The 20,645-nt window shown below is 38.5% G+C and overlaps 1 protein-coding gene across 2 annotated transcripts in view; it reads right to left on the reverse strand.

The window, feature by feature from the left end:
- nkain4 (sodium/potassium transporting ATPase interacting 4) overlaps positions 1 to 17,593 on the reverse strand; it is a 61,941-nt gene extending 44,348 nt beyond the window's left edge. Inside the window, exon 1 of one of the 2 annotated variants that reach the window (XM_084428975.1) lies at positions 17,313 to 17,593. In XM_084428975.1, coding sequence (XP_084285101.1) covers positions 17,313 to 17,366 — 54 coding nt within the window. In that variant the 5' untranslated portion in view covers positions 17,367 to 17,593. The remainder of the gene's footprint in view (positions 1 to 17,312) is intronic. The other variant, XM_084428976.1, reaches the window with a different exon arrangement.
- Positions 17,594 to 20,645: the final 3,052 nt, after the last annotated feature.

The raw sequence follows: 20,645 nt of genomic DNA on the forward strand, positions 1-20,645 counted from the left end.
CTTTTATTTATAATGTTACAAAAGATTTCTATTTCAAATATATGCAGTTCTTTTGAAATGTCCATTTATAAAAGAATCCTGACACAAATGTATCACCGTTTCAATAACAATATGAAGCAGCACAACTGTTTTCAACATTGATAATAATCAAATGTAAATGTAATCACATGAGACACTGCCATCAAAATGTATAAGCAAGCATATTGCATTGTGGGATACGGCGTTCCTCAAATGCAGTATCCTGCAGAAATAGCATAAAACCATTTGGTATATGCTAACAAAGCTATTGAGACACACTCACACCACCCTCTGTGTTTCTGAATGATAGCGAGGGTGTGATTTCCAGACCGTGACCCGTGACGGCATCCATCTATCCATCCTGTCCCCTCTCCCTCCTTCTTCTGACCCACATCAGAGAGATCAACCAAAACCTTGGGGAGGTCACCTCTTTTCTACCCCATCCTTCCTACTGATAAAGAGGTGGCTGTTTTCCATCCTTGATAACAAGCCTGCTGTACAAACATCACACTGACATAAATCTGAGCAATTCAAAGTCTTTCCATGACCCTCCGTTTCTTTCCACGACCCTCCGTTTCTTTCCACTAGCTGGAAATCTATTCCATGAAGCCCTTTCTATTGGTCTCAGCCTCAAACCGCACACAGTTTGTCCCGTCCATCTGATGCATATTGCACATGAAAATAGCAAGAGCTGGCTGAAATCACCAGCTCCACTCTGATTGGCTGGCTTTACACATGTTGCGGAAGTCCAGAGTCAGAAATCAAAGGAATCATAGGACAAAATGGGTCTGAATGGAACTGTAGTTGGTTGCTTTAGATCAGGGGTGTCCGTATCGGTAAGCCCCGCCCCCCTTAGTTACTGTTGCTAACTCGGGCAAACAAACAGAGTTGCTAACTGTCCTACAATGTGTGAAATTTTTTTGGGGATAAATATTGGACACAGAAGGACCACCTCTCGTCGAGGAGCAATCAAGTGTGACTTAAATATGCCATGGAGGGATATATAAAAGATTTTAAAATAAATATGGAAGGTAACAAGATTAATTTGGAAGTGAGGGTTTACAGATCACTATGCAAGTGGGAGAAGCCTCATGTTACGGTCGTCATGATCATAGATATCATATAATAAAGGCTAGATGTCTTACGGCGGAGTCACTTCCGGCATCACCGGCGGCCATCTTACCACAGGGAAGCTGTGAATTAAGGTGAGTGATCAGCACGCACACAAATCCTCTTATCTCGTTGAAATCTTGACGGATTTACAAACGGTTTGGTTTCTTACAAACGTTATTAACGTGGCTATAATTCTTTCATATGGAAGTCCATTGTTATAATTATTCATATGTATGCAGTGTCATAACTACATCTCTGACGTTTACAACAAACCAAACCGTTTGAAAATCGGTAGAAAATTGAGCAAGTTATGGTTATTTAAAAGTACATGCACCATGTTACGAGTGAGCGAGCCCCCTGTGGTAAGATGGCCGCCGTGTGCGGACGTCGACCTCCATTGGCCAGCAGCGCGCACGAGACATCTAGCCTTTATTATATGATATCTATGGTCATGATCACAGATGAACAACATCCAGGATCAACACTGTTCATGTACCGCAAGATGAGATTAAATTAATTGACATTTAACCAGTTTAATATGGAGAGGCACTGAAATGTAGGCCTTCGTTTATTTGTTTTGTGTGATGTTAGCTATTTAGGTTTGTACGTTTGCATGGACTAATTTAATTGTAACTTAATAAGAGTATGACAACCAGAAAATGAACGTTTTTCATCTTCATTGGGATTGGGGTTAAATCCTCAGGGAACCAGGTTACTGCGCCCACATATTATAAATAAACCGGGCTTCAGTCGTATTGCGCAGATATTGGTCCGTTCGCACAAATCTTATCACGCTTTTGAAACTCGCTAGTGAACGCGTGCACAGTACGATGATTCAAATACCCATGCCCATCTTCTCAGGATACCTGGAATCAGTGTTACAAGTACCCCAGACACATCGTTTTACCATGTTTGTAGCATAAACACCATCAAACCGATGAGAGATTCGGCTCTTCCAATGTTTCTCTATGGAGCTGAAACCTAAAAATGTCCGAGTTCTGGTCCCCGTGCAACTGATACTCAACTGCCATTGGCTTATCTGCGTTCGATGGGAGGGGCTTACCGATAGGTCAGTTGAATTCACCTGAACCAGCTAATCAAGGTCTTGGCAATGCATACTAGAAACTTCCAGGCAGGTGTTTTGAGGAAAGCTGGAGATAAACTATGCAGGACAGTGGCCCTCCAGGAGCAGGTTTGGAAAGACCCCTGCTTCAGATGCTGTTCAGACGGTCCTCTGTGAGTGGTTCTGGGGCAGAATAAACTACCGCATTACACCAGTTAGAGCATAGCTTTGATTTTTCATATCACAATGACAATTAGAACATTAGAAAATTGAGTACTTTCATTTTATACACTAGTTCTGAGCTAGATCTGTGGGAATTACTTCAAACCCAATGTTAATTCAATGAAAAACTGACAAAATTAATTTTTATTTCACAGGCTATGACAACACTGGGAAAAAAAAGCGCCCAGATTGTAATACATTCCCTTTGAAGCTAAACGCAGCGATTGCATTTTATTTCCAAGCCACAGCAAAACTGCAACAGCTGCCAGGATGTCTTTCATCAAAGTGTGTTGTAATTACGTCCCTGTGGCATTCATCATTGTAAAATCCATCATAATTCGCCTTTATTTGCAGTAATTAACTGCTCCAAATCACAGTCAGCTGTCCAGTTGATAAAGCCGTTAATTAGAACATCACAACATGCGATTACAGCTTGTACAACATAGTCAGCAGCTTTCAGACAGCGAATTCTGTTCAGACCCATGATATTTAATGACATACTGACAAACGTCTCTGCACTGAGGAATTTTGCATATGAAAGACAAACGCATATGCGTTCAGTAACAGAAACACGGTGAGGGCTTGTTTATTGCTGTGAGTAAAGCCATCTATCCACAATATGCATATATAAACACGCACTCTCATCTCAAGCCAGAGCACGTGGAGGATTTACACTTCAGAGTTCAGAGACCTCGAGGTCAGCAGGAAATCAATGAAGAACTGAACCATTTGAAATGATAATGGCCCTGCATCTGGAGGCCTGTGGATGCTCACAGGCTGTTTAGTCTCACATAGCCAGACCTTTGACTATAAGCATAAGGTCCACACCACAGCTTATTCTGCCTATTTATACAGGAAGAGTCCTGTCTGACTGACATGTAAAGGCCCATTAACACCAAGAACTACATTGGCATCCACATGAATGTACAATAATGTTCTGTTTATTATAAGTGCAAGCTGCAGTTTTGTGGTCTGTCTCTTTTAATGCTAAATCGTTAAAGTTGGGTGAATTCTGATTAGCTGTCAATGTTTTTATCATTCATCAGCTGGGAAAAATTGTTCTGAAAGTGAGTCCAATAATATCGTTTTTCTGTGTTGTTATCGTATAGTTGTGGTGTGGACACTGATTATTAAATCTTTATATACATAGTTATCATTATAGTTACGGTCCTTGGGTTTTAAGTGACATTTACAGACACAATGAAATGGAAACAGTGACAGATCGTTTCTTTGGTATTATGACGTACCTTCAAGCGAAACAGATTTTCGAAAAAGATTTAGGGCGGAGACTTTGTTCTTTGCATTGGTTGTTGATTGGATGGGGGCAGATCTGAATGCGAGACTGCAATCTTTTTATAAGTAAGGGGAGGGGTTTAAGCAGATTCAATGATTGGAGAAGTCCAGTGTACATCACCAGAGCTAAAGTCTGTTGTCTTCACTGAAAAATCGAGTTTTGATAAAAAAAATTCATAGATCTAAAAAAATAAAAATGCATGGAGGAATCATTCACAAGAGGGTCTTTCGCACTGGAATAAAGTTTTCATAGTAATCGTTGATTGACAACGCTTGCTATTTTTAAAAAACTCATCAGAGTTGATACTGCCGGCATGCCGGTGTCAGTGCAAACCAGGAAAATGGCGGTTGGGGAAAATGTTGTTCTCGGGAGACCGCCCTGGTGGCTAGTTCCTATAACTGAATTTTTATTTCACGCCAACTTTATACAATACACACATTTGTACAGAAAACAGCTAAAAAACAAAACAATGGAAAATGTGTGTGGACTCTGACCAGAATTTCTGCCTGTTCAAAAGTATTATGCAAAAACTAGCTATTTGCACAGACATAACTACATAAAACACAACAGTTCTGCTCATGTAGATCTACTTTTTTTGCTACTATGTGCCTCAGGCAAAACTGAGTATCTTTCTCAAAAATTTATTCAATAAGACTTCTTTTCTTTTTCACTCTCCCCATCCAATCTCATGGGAACTAGAAATCCCTTTCCCAGTTTCAGCTATTTTATGTTAACAAAAAATATATATTGTAGGTAAGCAACCCCAACACAAACTGATAAACTAAGGTTCTAGTTCCCAAACTCAAGTGAATCGCACACAAAGAAATTAACTTCTAGAATAAGCTTATTTTAATGAATAAATGTAGCATTTGATCATTTTATGATCTTTTTTCAGCAGTATAACAAAACACAGATTACATTTTAAGCTGATTTGAATATTTATTCTTATTCAGCATCACCACTTCACTTAACTCCTCCTTATTTTGCATATTACAAGCACATCCCTCATGATAGCTTGATTTCTGATGCATAATTTTGGGAGGTTACCATGGGAGCCTCTCCACTAAACAGCTCATAGAAGGCACTGAAGAGAGAGCCCTCTGGTCTCAGTGTTCAGATTTATAATTGGTTTCTTCAACAGTGAAGGTGAGACTAGGAGGAGCGGAAAGTCAGCACACTCCGCCCTCTGTCCCTCTCTAAGCACTGATAAATCACACTCTCCAATCAATAATTCACACATGTTCAAGGAGGAGGAGGAGGTCAAAGAGACAATTAGAGACAGACTCAGATAAAGAGAAGAGCATGCTGGGAGAGAACGGAGATTGAGGAGTCTCCTTTACATTTTTTTTTTTTTTTTTTCATTTAGAGCTCTAGCATAACTCTCTCTCTACAGCCCTTCTGAAGTACTTTCTACCAGCGACCCATTTAAAAAACCCAATGACATATTGCCTATTGTTTTTCACCTGTACTATATTGGAATTTGATTGGACAGAAGTCTGTGTAATCATCAGTAGTTTTGGTCCTTGTATATCTGCAACAATGTTTATAAGTACACTAAAATATAAATTACCTCAAAGTAAATGGTAATGCTTTCCAATAAGGTTTCATTTAACATTAGTTAAAGTGTAAGTTGACAGATGTCAGTAGTTTATGTAAATGCACAAATGTTAACTTTTTCTCTGTGTTACCTGGGGCCTGTTTCAAAAAGGAGGTTCAACCAACTCTGAGGTAAACTTGAACTCTGAGTTGATTTACCCTGAGATGGGAAACTCTGAGTTTTCGGTTTCAGAACAGCTGAATTGAGTTAGTTTAATCTACTCTGAGTAGGTTGACCGTGAGTTAGCGCGTGCACCATGACTATGAAAAGCCATGATCAACGGAGCTCCGAAATTACGATTCACCATGGCAACAGCACCCGACAAAAAGACATCTGCATACTTCCGAGTCAATACACAAGTATAATTCTCAATCACTGTTATGTTATCAGGTGAAAACTGACAGAAAGGTAAGTTATTGAACTAATACTCATTTTCATGGTATCCCACAGGCAAAAAAAAAAAAAGAACGTGACAGTACCTAAAAATTAACATTAAACCTATAAAGAAAAAGAAAATTCTAATTATTATGTTACTTGCAGAGGTCACAGTAAGATGTTATCAAGTGAAAGTCATTTATCAGATTATCCTCATTTAAACCGATTTCTCCACCATTAAACGGCAATCCTCTTTGATGGATCTCACGGGTTTGTGTCCAGGAAACAACACAAAAACTCACAGAAAGAGTGTGAGAGCGAGGCACACTTTCCTTCCCGCTCTGATACAGTGGCCTTACTAATGTGCTCTGCATCTCCGATGTTATATAAAAATGCGCAATGAATGAATGCACTGCGAAAAAAATGCTTTTTTTACTTAGCCTTTTTGCCTTTTATTGTTTCCAGTCAAAATATCTAAAAATTCTTAAATCAAGATGCATTTACTACATAAGAAAAACTCTGGGTTTACCGAAGAAAACCTGCTCCCGACCAGGTTAGGGTCACAGAGTAAGTTGCCATGGTAACTGACTCTGAGTATAAGTTACCTCTCTTTCAGGAACAGGCTTGACTTACTCTGCTTTCTCGGGTTTGATATACCTCCCATTCTGAAACAGAAAACCCAGAGTTTCCCTCATTTCAGGGTTAACATACTCAGAGTTTTCACTTAACCTCCTTTCTGAAACAGGCCCCTAGACTGAGAAATTCATGTTTATTTGTCAGCAAAAGTATTTTGACAGCTCCAGGGCTTTTGTGAAAACTTATTTTGTACAGATTGTACTTTCGTAATTTGTATAAGACAGTCTGATCAAGAGGGTTATTAACAGAACAGTTATTGTAAGGGTTTATCTTTGAAAAACATAATTTGTCTACAATAATCAGCATGGTTGGTAGAAATTGAACACTCTGGCAACAGTTTTAATTCTCCCGTGTACGTGGCGGAGCTGACAGAAAGGCAGTTTCCATTTGGCCTAAAACAGTGTTGACTATAAACACAGAGGTCTTTCAGATTTACCATCGCATGTGCTTTCCATAATTACGATTCTTTGCAGTATTTAGCCACTGTCTATATCCTTCACTGGAAACTGAAAATAACTCCTGCTAAACATTTACTACTCTTTGAATTCTTGCACCCAAAGTTTGCTAAGAAATATTTCCTACTAAAGCAAGGCAGTATTTGACTCTGGTCAAGCATATCCAACAGGAGCTGACTAGTGGATGGCAATGTACCCAGTGCATAATTCGTTTTGAAGTTTTCCATTTGGCAAAAGACTGACACACAGCCCTTTTCTCAGGTAGCATGACTTCAAATTTTTCGCCTATCTTCCTCATAAGCAGCCATTTTGAAATTCTAATTTTGCCAGCGAAGTACCCTTTTAACTAGATTAGTTCAAATGAACAACACTTCTACAGCATTTAGTAATCTCAGTGTTAATCTCAACATAATAGTAAAACATTTATAAGATCAAATGTTGCTTCTGTTAACATTAGTTAATGCACTGTGAACTAACATTAACATTAACAAAGGTTAATAAATACTCTAACTAAATTGTTAGTTCTTGTTAGTTAACTGATTTTAACAAATGAGACCTTGTGGTAAAGTGTTACCAAGTGAACATACAAACTAAAAGATGTGAAAATTGGCTCTTTAAGAAAACATCCTAACAATCATTGATTCTAACTGACAGATTACAGTTAATTCCCAAAGAGTTTGCCGTTAGCATGTGGCTAAGCTAACTACTTGATATTCTAATATAGGCACACAAGTAGGCTATTATGTTTTTAAATAATTGAACTCGCCCACTGTGAGCTCATTTTTCCCCATCACCTTCTCTTCTATAGAGTATCATATGATCAGTCACCTTTCCCCTCAGAAATATTGATCAGCACACGGGTGAATGACTGGCCTGCTGTTGCACTCAATACAGGGGCTTACATTTTTCAGAGAGCAGTCAATATTAGTACTCAAGGCATCAATCGACCCTATTTAGAAACATCTTGTTGTGGACTCAGCAAACAGGTGGTCCAAATCAGTAGTCAAGGCTGGGTAATGATTCAAAAAGACAAAATGCAACATTTAGCTAAGCCAGCTAGCTTAGCCACAATGCATTATTGACAATGTGGACAAAATGCATCTGATTAATCTATTCAGACAGACAGATGCACATCACTGCTGATATCAGCGAGATAACGCATGTGAATTACTTTCTGTTTGTATTTAATTTCACTTACATTTTATTCTAAGTGTGAACAGGCCATACGATTTCCTCACGCTTACATTTTAGCCTGTTCTTGTTCTGAAGATGCTGTTTGTTGGAGTTACAATCAATGTCAATGTTCTCCGAGACGACACTCCTGTTTGTCAACTGGCCAATCTTCACAGTCAGAGACCTGACACAATCAGTTTTCCACAGTCTGATGGGAAATCAGGATTGAGAAAGAGAGAGAAACAGAGTGCTGCTTCTCAAGCTTAAACATTTCATCTATAACTCAACACGGATGGTCACAATGGGAGATCAGGATGTCAGTAAATGTAGATGGAAGTCAAAGGTCGAAGAGATCAGTCGGTTGTTTGCTTGCTGGTGGGGTGTTGATAAAGCAATGATTCATATGCATTGACAGTGTTGACTCCATGCTTGGGTAAGCACAGAAATGGAAATTCATTCATATCCATTTTAGCATCATTTGGTGTCTTGAGAATTTCTGGGATATGAGCAAAACATCATATCAGGCGCTTCCATTTCTATTTGCTCTTCATTTACATGCATTCATTTTGACAGAGATTTTTATCAAAAGTGACTTTCTAGATGCATTTAAACCCTGCAGGTTTGCACCAAAATTCATTCTCTATAGCATGTAGGTTGAATGAGTAAATTAATCTACACAGATTATCAAATCAAATCAGTAAATTTGGAAACGTATAAATAATTTTATATAATAAAATCATTCGTAATTTCACGAATAGCATGAGTGATTAAGGGATTCAGAATGTCTTCAATACAAGCGGGCTACACGCTGTAAAACAAGACTTTCGCTCGTGTTTCGGGACAGTTGACACAACTGTCAGTTGGCCATTTAGGCCAGTGTTGCATTGACACTAAAGTTTATCCATGCCCACAGCGCACACATAAAGCAGCCTCTCAAACAGCTCATTACTGGCGAGTTCCAAATTAAGCCCTTTTTCAAGGCTTATTGTGCTTAAACAGTCAAATACACACAAAATTATGCCAAAATGGCAATTTTGTTGAGAAAGAGACTGACACACAATGCGTAACAGTACATTGGATCCATAGATCCATATTTCGCAACAAAATTACCCCATTGTAAACCAACACCGTGTCTGCAACGCTTTACGATGTCTCAAAAATATAGAGATGATGGTTTTGATGCCTGTATGAGGTTTCCTCGAGGCACTAGCATGACAGAGTGAAAAAAAAAAAGTAGTCTGACATGATTCTTGTCCACACACAAGAATATAGGAGTCAAAAATCATTTTAATTTGACAAATTGTGTAGACACATTTTCCGAAATGTGGAGAAAAGTAGTCTTCATCTTTTATTGAATTCAGAAAAATGTGGATTAAAAATTACTAAAGATTTGTGTGTGATAAGTATATTACACCTGTTCGAGTATCAAATAGTTAGCATATCAACATGCTAAGATCAAACTTGATTGGAACCAGTTGTTTCCAATGCAGTGTTCCAAGTTCAGTCTCTTACACAGTAAGAATGATGCCTTAAATTATACTTTAGTTTTGACACGAACGTACAACGGCTGGCAGCTACCAACGCAAGCAGCTCACTGAGTTGTTGAACAGAGCTAGATTCGTGAAGAAATATTTTTCATCTCAATTGTTGTGTGGTTGTAATAAATGTCTGAGGCACTATGGCGATATTGTTTTTGTCTAGAGCTGCTGCAGTTTTTCTCTCTGCTGGATCCCTCACCGGGCATGTTATCCATCAACCCGTATCAGGCATTCCCGAGTTACACAGAAGCATTAGAAGCGTGTGTGTGTGTGTGTGTCTTTTTCTGCCGTCTCATTCTGATTCAGTCCACAAATTACACTTAATAACAGCCTGAGTGCATTAATGAAAGTTGGTAATTCAGAGTACATAGATGTGAGTGAGGGAGAGAGAAAAGAGAGGGTGGCACTCTTTGTTTTATAAATATTCATCTGCTTGTCTGGCTGGGAGATGCACATTGGGTGTTGGGCTGAATCTTATGCAAATCAGCTGATAAACAGAGCCGCACATCTCTGCGCTCATTTGTCTGGGAGATAGAGGCTGCCGTCGGGTCTCGTAAAACCGCCGGGCGTTTCTAACTCCCCTAGCTGTCGTGAAATAGCCAACAGGGGCAAATTAACCTTTACAGGAGGGCAAAAGGTTCCATCAACATAACCAATGAACCCCTGTAGCCCTGTAATGACACCTCCTGAGCAAATTAAACCACAAATTACCCCGTCCTCACATTTTTACTGCCCTCCCGCGAGAGTCTTTGACTTTATGAAGTCAGCTGGTCCACGTTTCTGCGGCTTCTCGTTTCCAAAGGGAACGCTGTTTGTTTAGATCATTTGCCTCTCAGTGGGGGGTTAAGAGTAAAAACACATGACATGTCATCTTATAGATGGACCAAGAGGAAAGGGGGGCCTGGTGGGCATGCTGACAGGACCTTTATTATACATGTGTGTACATTACAGGAACGTTTCAGTACGGGTTCAATACAAGTTAAGCTCGTCACAGAATCGGTGACACACTGTCAATTACCACAGAATTACTGCAGTCAATTACTACTAGAACTGAATGGTGTTCTGTTCTGTTAACGATTCGTGCACATGCATTTCTCAACTGATATGGATGAAACGCCATACCTGATATGGAGGAAACAACATACTTTGAAAGAGTTTCCTGCACTACTTTCAATAGAAAGCTGGGATATCAAAGGCAGCGAAGGATCCATCTATGCTGCCTTCAAAAATCGATCAGATGAAGGTATCTCAGGAGAGAGGAAGTGAAACTAACATTGCATTCGGACGTGCTTTGATCCCTTCCTACCTTGGAATTCGTCCTCCGAAAGCAGCATTTATAAATCTTTGGACGCAGCCTTTGATCAGTGTAGGAGATCACTCTGATTGGATGTTCAGCTTAGTGAACCATTGCACAAGAAGTAAAACGCCAAGCCGATGAAAGCAAGCAAACAACGAAGTTGAATGGAAAATTGTAAGAAACAGCTGCTCTTCTAGTTTCCCTTTTTAAATTATGAATACAGGCTACCGCCCCCTGCTGGCATGGAGAATTATTCCTCTCACGTTCGCACAGAACGGATGTTATCTGGCCGTTGGCTGTATAGTCTTTGCGGTGTGTTGAGGTGCAACTTTTCAGCCTAGACACAGATGACATGAGGCAACAACCCAGTTGGCTTTCATCGCTGCCAGTTCTTTATGAGATGGTTCATTTTAGTGAATCATACAGCTTACAGCTAACTGGGAGCTCCTACCACCTCTAATCTTTTGCAGGAATTGCAGGACCATTCATTATTGAACATCTCATCATTTGACAATGGAACTTCTTTCCTTTTCCCAAATATGAATTACTTAATAGCGATTTCTATCCCTAGCCACAAGACTTATTTGTGCTGATCTGTGCAAAGTTACATCACATTTTTCAACTCCTATTATGACCTTGAAAAGCCGGCAAACTTTTGCATGATGATTGCAAGTATATCAGAAAGGGACTCATAAAGAAAAATGGCAACTAAAAAGAATTACGATGAAAATGCATACAATAACCAGATGTTGTCTACCAAGAACAGTAGTGCCATTACTAAGGATGATTTAGAAGTTATAAGGGTTTAGCAACAAAAAAATACATATATTTGGTTTAAAAACTCACAGCAAAGCCTTGCCACATAGACCTCAATTATACGTTCATTCATTTAATTTTCGGAGAAATTAAGATTATAATGCTATCAATGCAGAACATTCCTTGAATGTGAATGTAAGGATCTATTCAACATCCAGGCCTCGATTTGACGTGTGCGATCCTCCTGACCTCATTACTGTATCTCTCCACTTGCCTTTCTGCTCTGCCATAAAGAGGTCAAAGCCACTGCCATACATTACCCACAGTCCATCAGTCACTTTCTCTTTTCACCATTAAGTGTGTCTTTTCCTCTCTAGTCACCAGTGTGTACAACACGGCAAGTACAACTCTCTTTCTTTGACTGATTAGCCCTCCTTTTCTGGCTCGCTTCAAAGCGTCTCTCGATTTCTGCCCTAGTTTGTTTAGTCTCTTAAGGAAACACTGTAGAGGAAATTTATTGGACAAGGCAGTGTTTTGTGTATGTGCGTGCACTTTTAGACATAATCTCCACCTCTGACATACTTAAAGGATTAATTAAAAAAAAAAAAAAAGAATTTACTCACACTATTGAGTCCAAAAAGCACCATAAAAGTAGTATTCCATACGACAAATAAGCCCTGCTTCAAAATTTCTTCCTTTGTGTTCCACAGAAGAAAAGTCATACTGGTTTGGAACAAGAGTTTCATTCTTTGGTGAAATTTTCCTTTAGGTCAAAGATAAAAATTCAAGCTGCTTGTTAACAAAAGAAAGAATTTTTAATCAAGAAAGCCTCATTATTAAGCTTTGGCTGGATACAGACTAAATTCCTCCCTGGTTAACCACAAGTCCCCGCACAGCCCAACCATGCGAGAGATGTAATGAGAGATGGTTCACGGAGAAAAGCATCTCAGAATTACAATGAACTCGATAACTGTCCAATTCACTCCAAACATAGTGATTACTAAGTCAGGTCCATGTGGAGAATGCCTGTAAGAAAAAAGCAACAACCAGGGAGTCTTTAAACCAGATGCTGACAGTTTCATGTGCTTTTAAACAAACTCCCCATCTATTACTGCAAGAACAGAGATACGGAGGAGGAACCAAACCAGATGTTCCTCAAGAGCAACAAAGGGTAAATGTCTGAGGAAGAGGATGTGGAATTGAGCAATGAAGAGCCATTCAAGGTCCTTAGCTTAAACTTGTACATGCCAATCAAATGGCTTTGCTATGTGGTTGCGAATGTTTTCTGGGTAGTTTGCTTATTGGACTCACTCCAAAGTCTATATGATATTCTGGTTAGGGATGCACTGATATTGAAAGACATAAACCGAACAGAAACAGAGGTAGCGACAGATCTTTTCTTCCGTATTGTGACGTGCATCCGAGTCGCAACCGATTACCAAAAATTGGATTTTGAAATGTGAACATTGCACTCAAAAATTAATACCAGATTCAAGTCAATTGTGGAGAGACAGGGTTAAAGCAAACAAAACCATTGGAGAAGTCCGGCATACGTCACCAGAGAGAAGTCTGTCGTTTCACCAGAGGATCGAGTTGATGTTTTAATTAACATTACGAGGTCAAAAAATAAATCAATTCAAGAGGCTATACATGGATACATTGATCAGTCACAATAACATCAATATCATCCATTTACAAAATACTTTAAAGTTGTGATAACTTTAATATTAAAATTCTATACTATTTTGTCTGGTTCAATTAAAAAATAAAACAAATAAAAAGTTTTAAATGCTACAAATGAATTCAGGCATCGCAACATTATAAATGTATGTACAGCATCAATATTCATTTTAAGATTTGATAAAAAATTACATTTAACAGTGCTATTAAATCATTAGTGTTTTTAAAGGCTAACTTTAAGTTTGATTTTTATATTGTCTAAATAAAAAAAATTGCATAAATTAATAGTAGCAATTCTGACCGTTACTGATTCATTCAAAAAGCTCTAATAACGTCTGACAACCGATACAGTACGGATTGTGTATCGCTAATTCTGGTCTCCAGATATGGATCATATCTTTCCCTCAGTGTACATTTTTCATCTGTATTATAGTCTGGCCAGGAAAAATTCATCCGATCACTTGAAAGTAATTCCACAAATTATGAGAAACAAGTTATGAACCAAAGTTTATTACTTAGCGTTAGGAATTTTTTCATATCTCCTGATTTCACTTTAAAGTAAAAGTATAAATCCTTAAGTACAAGCGCAACAGTAATAGGCTGAATAAAAAGTTGCTTAAGCTGCCTTAAATCATTTCAACTTAAATTACATTAAACTGATTTTAAGTCGAATTTTGTATAACTTAGGGTATAAAAAGTAAAAAATTGCTTAACTTATTTTGATGAGTTACAGCAACGTAAAAACATATGTTGTCATAACTTATTGATCATATAAAAAGATAAACGTCAATCCACCAATCATCCAGTAAATGACTAATATTCGCAGTTAGTCTAACAGAGTTTCGTGATATCGTTCCACTGAGAACAATGCGAGTGGGAACAGTAGTAACTGCCGACTCGTTCGGCAAACTCTGTGACATCAAGATAATAAAATCTCATAGGAAGACAGAGAGCAGAACTACATCAAAGCTCAGGAATGTTTTCCCCCCGAGGTGCCTAAAATGAAAAGAAGACGGACCCTGTCAAGCTCAGAAGGTCTGACAGTGTATTACACATCTGTCTTTAGGGGGGCAGGTGTCCACGGCTTTTTAATGCTCCTGTCAGAGAGGATTGTGGGAAGAATGGACAGCACCTCTTGAGCATTACGCAAGCAGTGCCATGAAGAAAACAAGAAGTGTCTACTTCACAGTGTCAACAGCAGTTACATTTGAATAACGTGCAATCAGTCCCCTGCAGCTGTTTACCGGTGTAGGCGTACAACGCCTGTTTACATTGTCGTGGGATCAGTTCAGTTGTTGAGACTGGGATTGCGGATGGGGGTGGTCGAGTGAAACAATGCAAAAAGCAGCCGCAATACTTTCCGTATGGAAATTAGGACACCAGCCACTCACAGCAGAATGATGATGGCTGACTTTGAAGTCACTATAGCATTTCACTGACATACAACTTCTATGAACACTTAAGCTAGGATAGAGTATCCGATGAACCAGAGCGGGCTGCAATAAAGATTAAGCGACAATTACAGTGTAATAGCTTCTTGAGGAGAGACGAACATCTCTCTCTTTGACAGGAACATGGGTAGATCTAACTAATGACTAACCACTGAAAGCTCCTGCCAACTCTATCTAGAGTGTAAACAGATCAATTTAGTGCCGAGGTGCTTGCCGTAGAGTCCTTGCAATGAACTTTCACATACTAAACTATTGTTCAAAAGCATGTAAACATAACACCCTCTGTGTCAACACGGTCGGATATTTATAGACACTTCATCCTGACCTGAAGGTCCTCTTTCCATTTTTCACTTGTTATGAGTTCAACAAGCCTGCAAAAGCTCTGTAAGTTTGTAGGTATTTTTTTGTATACTAATTCTCTTAAACCGTAGTGACAAATCTTTTCTTCAACATTACATTTAAAGGGATACTTAAGGTTTGTAGTAGTATTTTCGAATGGCCGAGCTTCCCTCCCTCATGTCCCCCTGAGACGAGAGATTTCTGTATTGTGTGTCTGGAAAAAAAAACTCAGATGATGCAAAAATCATCATTTCGCGTCATCGGAGGCTTTTTTGGCCAGAGGCTCGAGACTACAGCCAGTTGTAGGAGCTCGTTCCGCATGTTTTCAACCCGCCTGTAGGGGGATCTCACGATAAAATGGTGTCTTTTTTAGCTTCGAGTCAGCTAGTAGCCTAGTTGTATCATTTCTTCCGATACTGCCCTCTGTAACCGGTAGGCGTGGCTTGGGAGTGGCCTCGTAGGACAGCGAAGCAAGTGCATTCTGGGAGTTGTTGTCTTTCATCCGCATGAGCCAAAAATCCATTTTCTGGGTTTTCTCAGTCTAGAAGGCACCAACTTCTGAAATTATTTCACATTTCTACTACATAAATGACCTAATTTAAATACACATTCATCTTTCCAGCAGTGAACTATCCCTTTAAGTAAAACAGATTATCGACAGAATGTAGGGCAGGACTTGATCAGTTGTTGATTGGATGCAGGCAGATCTGAATGCAAGCTTATAATTAGTGGAGGGGCGGGGTCTAAGCAGACTAAATGATTGGAGAAGTCCTGCATACATCACCAGAAAAACGTCTGTCCTTTCATTGGAGGTTATGATATTGATTACAAGTTCTGAGGTAGGGCGGTGCGATTGATCGCAATTGATTTTTTGATTTTGGCTTCCAAAGATTATGAAAACTACAATGGACGTAAAACGCGTATTGTTCCACTTCCCCATTCCGTCCAGCACACCTTCCTTTCCTTCATAGCAGTGCGCTTTCGTTCCTTCCAAACTTAACATCCAAATCAGCCGAATAAGTGAGTGTTGTAAAATGCAGTCTACTGTCGCTAAACTGCGGGACGTGCCTGATATTAAACAGTGTCATTAAAAGCACATTAAGCCGCGAAAGAGATACTGTTCCCTAGGCGGCTCTTCGAGACGGAGCCGAACCATAGACTGTAAAAACATAAAAGCTGAACGCGCTTAAGCAAAGTATATACTGTGGGCTTCAGATACGCGCCTAAACGGTCAAAAGCCTACACACAAACATGCTGAAATGCCGTTTTGGTAAGTAACCTCATGAACACAGTCGGTTATGTCTTAAGTGAGAAATAAAACGTGTGTGTAACAGTTTATTGGATCCGTGCAGCTCTTTAAGTGACATCAGCCTAATAAACCTGCTGCAGTCATTACTGTTAATCAAACAATAAAAGACCAAGATAAAATCATTCACTGCTCAAGAATGAATAAACTGTAGTTTTAATAATGATTAGTCTATATTTAATGTATACATGTATACAAATATAGAAAAACAAAATGGCTTCTGCATTTAATTCATGTGTGATATGAAAAATATGGTTATACGGTAATATGGTAACACTGATTTTAATAGCGGTGACAATTCAACAGATGTAGTTGAAAATCAGGTTGATTACTAGTCTGAATACTAGATGTTTCTGTAATAATAATCATAACATTACATTGTAAAATATTCAAAAATCTATAAATATAATTGTATGGTTTGCTATAACATGTAATATTATTTCACATATATATATAAAATATTTATTACTGTACTTTCGACATGTATGTTTTGCATCTGACAGCGTTGATGCATTGAATGATCAGCATTGAAACACACATTTTGCCAGAAAAAGAAACCCTGTTTTAACAGATTTATCCAAAACAATTCATTGGTACATGAACTTTTGCAGTGTTGTAATCCTGTGTTATCCCAGTACTCATAAATTTGTATGACACAGTATGAGAAAAGTTCAATTGAGATGACTGAAGCTGCATTCGTACAAGAGCAAGAAGCACTCAACTGGTCATAAAAGTGCCTTTTACAACTCTGGGCTATTTTATGAAGGGTCCAACTACTTAAACACATGTTCAAGCTTAACTCAGATCAAGACATGAGTTCAAGGCAAGCACACACAATGTTTAAATAATGTACTCAATGTGTGTCCAGTGCAACAGCAGCATTACAACAACAAAGCAAAAGGCAGGCGTGTGTTATAAACTAAACAGCTCACATTGGCTACATGGTGAACACATCGGTGTGAAATGCACTTTTTTTTTCCTTTCAGAAAACAAACTTACCAACTGAAACGTGCAGAGAAATATCAGGGTGCACCGTCCGCTGCAGCAGCCCATTGTGTAGTTAAAGCGAGATAATGGGATCCTGAATATAGCAATGAGTCTATGAGCAGAAAGTCCTAAACAAACACAGAGAAGCGCGTCAGTCTCTGTCCGACACAAAGCGGCTCCGTTCCCATTGTTTCCTGCGGCGCTCAGTGAAACGCGCGTGGAGGTGTGAAAGCGCGTCGCGTCGCGGGAGGAGTGTGTGAGACTCGGGTGTGAGTGAGTGAAGTGCGAAGAAAGAGGAGGAAAAAGAAGAAGAAGAACAAGGGGTAGACGGGGGTAAGAGGGGCGGGGGAGCAGGCAGAGGGGGTGTATGTAAATCACAATGGCTTGTTCTCTCTCCCTCACACACACACACACACACACACACACATACACCGGCTGTGTGTGAATAAACCACAGCCTGTGAGTGTTGTAGTTTCGAAACCTAAAAATGTATAGGAACCATAGGAAAACCTTAAACCAAACAAGAGCTGGTTGTCCCAGCTGATATCCCTGGCTGATCAGCTCAAAACCCCTCTGAAACAAGCTGAGAGACAACCTAAGACCAGTCAACAAGCTTAACCCTTAATAACCATATCTAGAGACCACGTCCTTGCTAAGAAAGAAAGAAAGAAAGAATAAAGAAAGAAAGCACAAACCAGCCACAGATGGTCTGCTGGTTTTAGCTGGTTTAGCTCCTCATTTAGGGGTCACACATACACTAGTAGCTACTCCTCCCAGACAAAAGTAGGCCTATTTTTGCTCAATAATATATATATATATATGTATTTAATTTCTGTTTAAAGGTAATTTGCCCAAGAAGAAACAAACTTATAAATCATACAGAATGAGTTTTTAAATGTAAAAATGCAGAAAGTTTTGTGTGATGTTTAGGTGTAGAGTTAGTGTAAGGGTAGGCCTATACAATTTGTACGGTATAAAAACCATTATGTCTATATAAAGTCCCCATAAAACATAAAAACAACCGCGCGCGCGTGTGTGTGTTCATGATGTAGCAAGTGGCACAAGTCACAAAGTGTCATACCATTCCCATAAAAAAAAAAAAAAAAAAAACATAACCTTTTTCAGACAAAAGTGAGGAAGAGCACCAGAGATTAATCAACTGGTCCCCGTTGAAACCAGCGAAGACCAGCAAACCAGTTTAGACGTATGTTTTTCAGCATTGATAACACAATAATTGTTATGTTTTGCAATTCAGAAAATATAACAATCTAACAAACAAGCAATGCAACATTAGCCTCGTCATTTAGCACTGGTTTATACAAAATATTTTTATATTCATACTCTGAGATACAGATATATTTTGTGTGTGGAGTTTAAAAAAAGAGCACTGGCTGAGATACACATGTCAGATCTGTACTGTGACAAACTTTAGACAGAAAATGCATTGTGTGTCTGCAGTTGTCTCTGTTTAAAGTCTGCACTCTATGATTTTTAGATGGAAGGAACTAATGTTCGCCTTTGAAGTCTATTACCAAATCCAAGGCGCCATCTGCCGGTTGTTTATCAAAACTGCACCCTATTATATGTTTTTTTCAAATGTAAGTTGTTGGTGTTATGTGTCCCTTAATTGTTCACATTAAAATATTTTCCCCCTACATTTAAATCTACTGTATGAAAATGAGCCAGACAGCAAATAAATGAGGAAAAAGAGTCAGCGCTGAGCGTAAAGCAGGATTTATTCTTTGCTGCTTTGACTGGTGTTGTAGATATGCACTTAAAGGGCAATGCATTGACAATTTTTTAGAGACATTAAGTTTTTATCAAAACACAACTGCCCAGTCTGTTCAGAGAGACACTTCATTTTGCTGTATTGATAAGTCCATCTGCCTAATACATTCCCCTTTCATACCCCCCCCCCCCCCCCCCGTTTCCCCTGCTCTACATATTCAGATCCATATTTATTGACATATTAAACAATGTACTTTGCCAAACCACTGTAAATATCACACACATGCATATATTGAAGGTATTAATGATGCAGTTAGTGTTATTAATATCACTTGTTCTGTGCGAACCCTTGTTTCAGCTGTGGCTCGGTCTGTGCTGATCCATTATAGAGAAGCCTTTAAAAGCGTCTGCTTCCTCTCTGAGCGTGAAGCAGAGTGATGAATCTTTTACAGGTTCAGCCTGTATTGCCATGGAACACGTCACATCTCGTTACATCACTGTAGCCTCTGCTTCCTCTCTTAAAAGCTTCCCTCCTCCCTGCCACACACACACACACACACACACACACACTCTCACACTCACACACACACACACACACACACACACTCACGCACACACACTCACACTCACTCACTCACACTCACACTCACTCACACGCACTCACACTCACACACACACACACACACACACGCTCAAACACAAACTGCTATAAATAGTTTTGTGATATTTTTGGATGAGAGAACAGCAGAGACTGTTCTTTGAATAATATTTAATTATTTAATCTACAAAGATTATTTGATAATATTAACAATTTCATGAGACATTTGTGCACTTAATCAAATTTGTATTTATTTTATTTTTTATTTGTTCACTCGTTTAGTTCGAAGAACATTGTTATTTTGTAAATATTTAATTATAATGTACACAAATTATTTAATATTAACAATGACGTGCGAAATTCGATGAGACATTTGTTTGTTTGTTATTTTTATTTATTTCCATTTTATTTGTTTCTTTTTGTTTTGCTTTGTATTGTTTAAAGAACATTATTGTTTTGTAAACATTTACATTTAATGTACAAATATTATTTAACGATGTTAACAATGACGTGCAAAAGGATGAGAACATTTTAAACAATTTTTTGCTTTAGTTTGTTTTTTGTTTTGTTTGAAGAACAATGTTATTTTGTAAATATTTAATTTTAATGTACAAAGATTCTTTAATAATAATTTTCACAGTTTGATGAGGGATTTGTGCACTTTATTTATTTATTTATTTTTGTTTGAAGATCTTTATTTCTTATAAATATTTCATTTGAATGTATAAAGATTATTTAATATTAACAATGTGCACTTGGGATCCTTAGTTGTTTTTTGCCTGTTATAATTTTGATTTATTTAAATTTGGTTTGGTCCTTTCCATTTTTCTTTTTCGTTTCGGTCCGTGTTTTTTTTTTTCACTCTTTTTTTTTGTTTCATCTATAGATTTTTATTTGTTCATTTCCATTTTTGTTTCGTTTCGGTTCTGATATGACTTATCTTAGCTTTACTTTTAAACACCTCAACATTGTCTCTGCACAGCCTCTTGGTTGCTTGCTTTGCTGGTCAATGTGGGCAA

Source organism: Rutilus rutilus (genome assembly GCF_951802725.1).
Source record: "Rutilus rutilus genome assembly, chromosome: 13".
NCBI classification, from domain to species: domain Eukaryota; kingdom Metazoa; phylum Chordata; class Actinopteri; order Cypriniformes; family Leuciscidae; genus Rutilus; species Rutilus rutilus.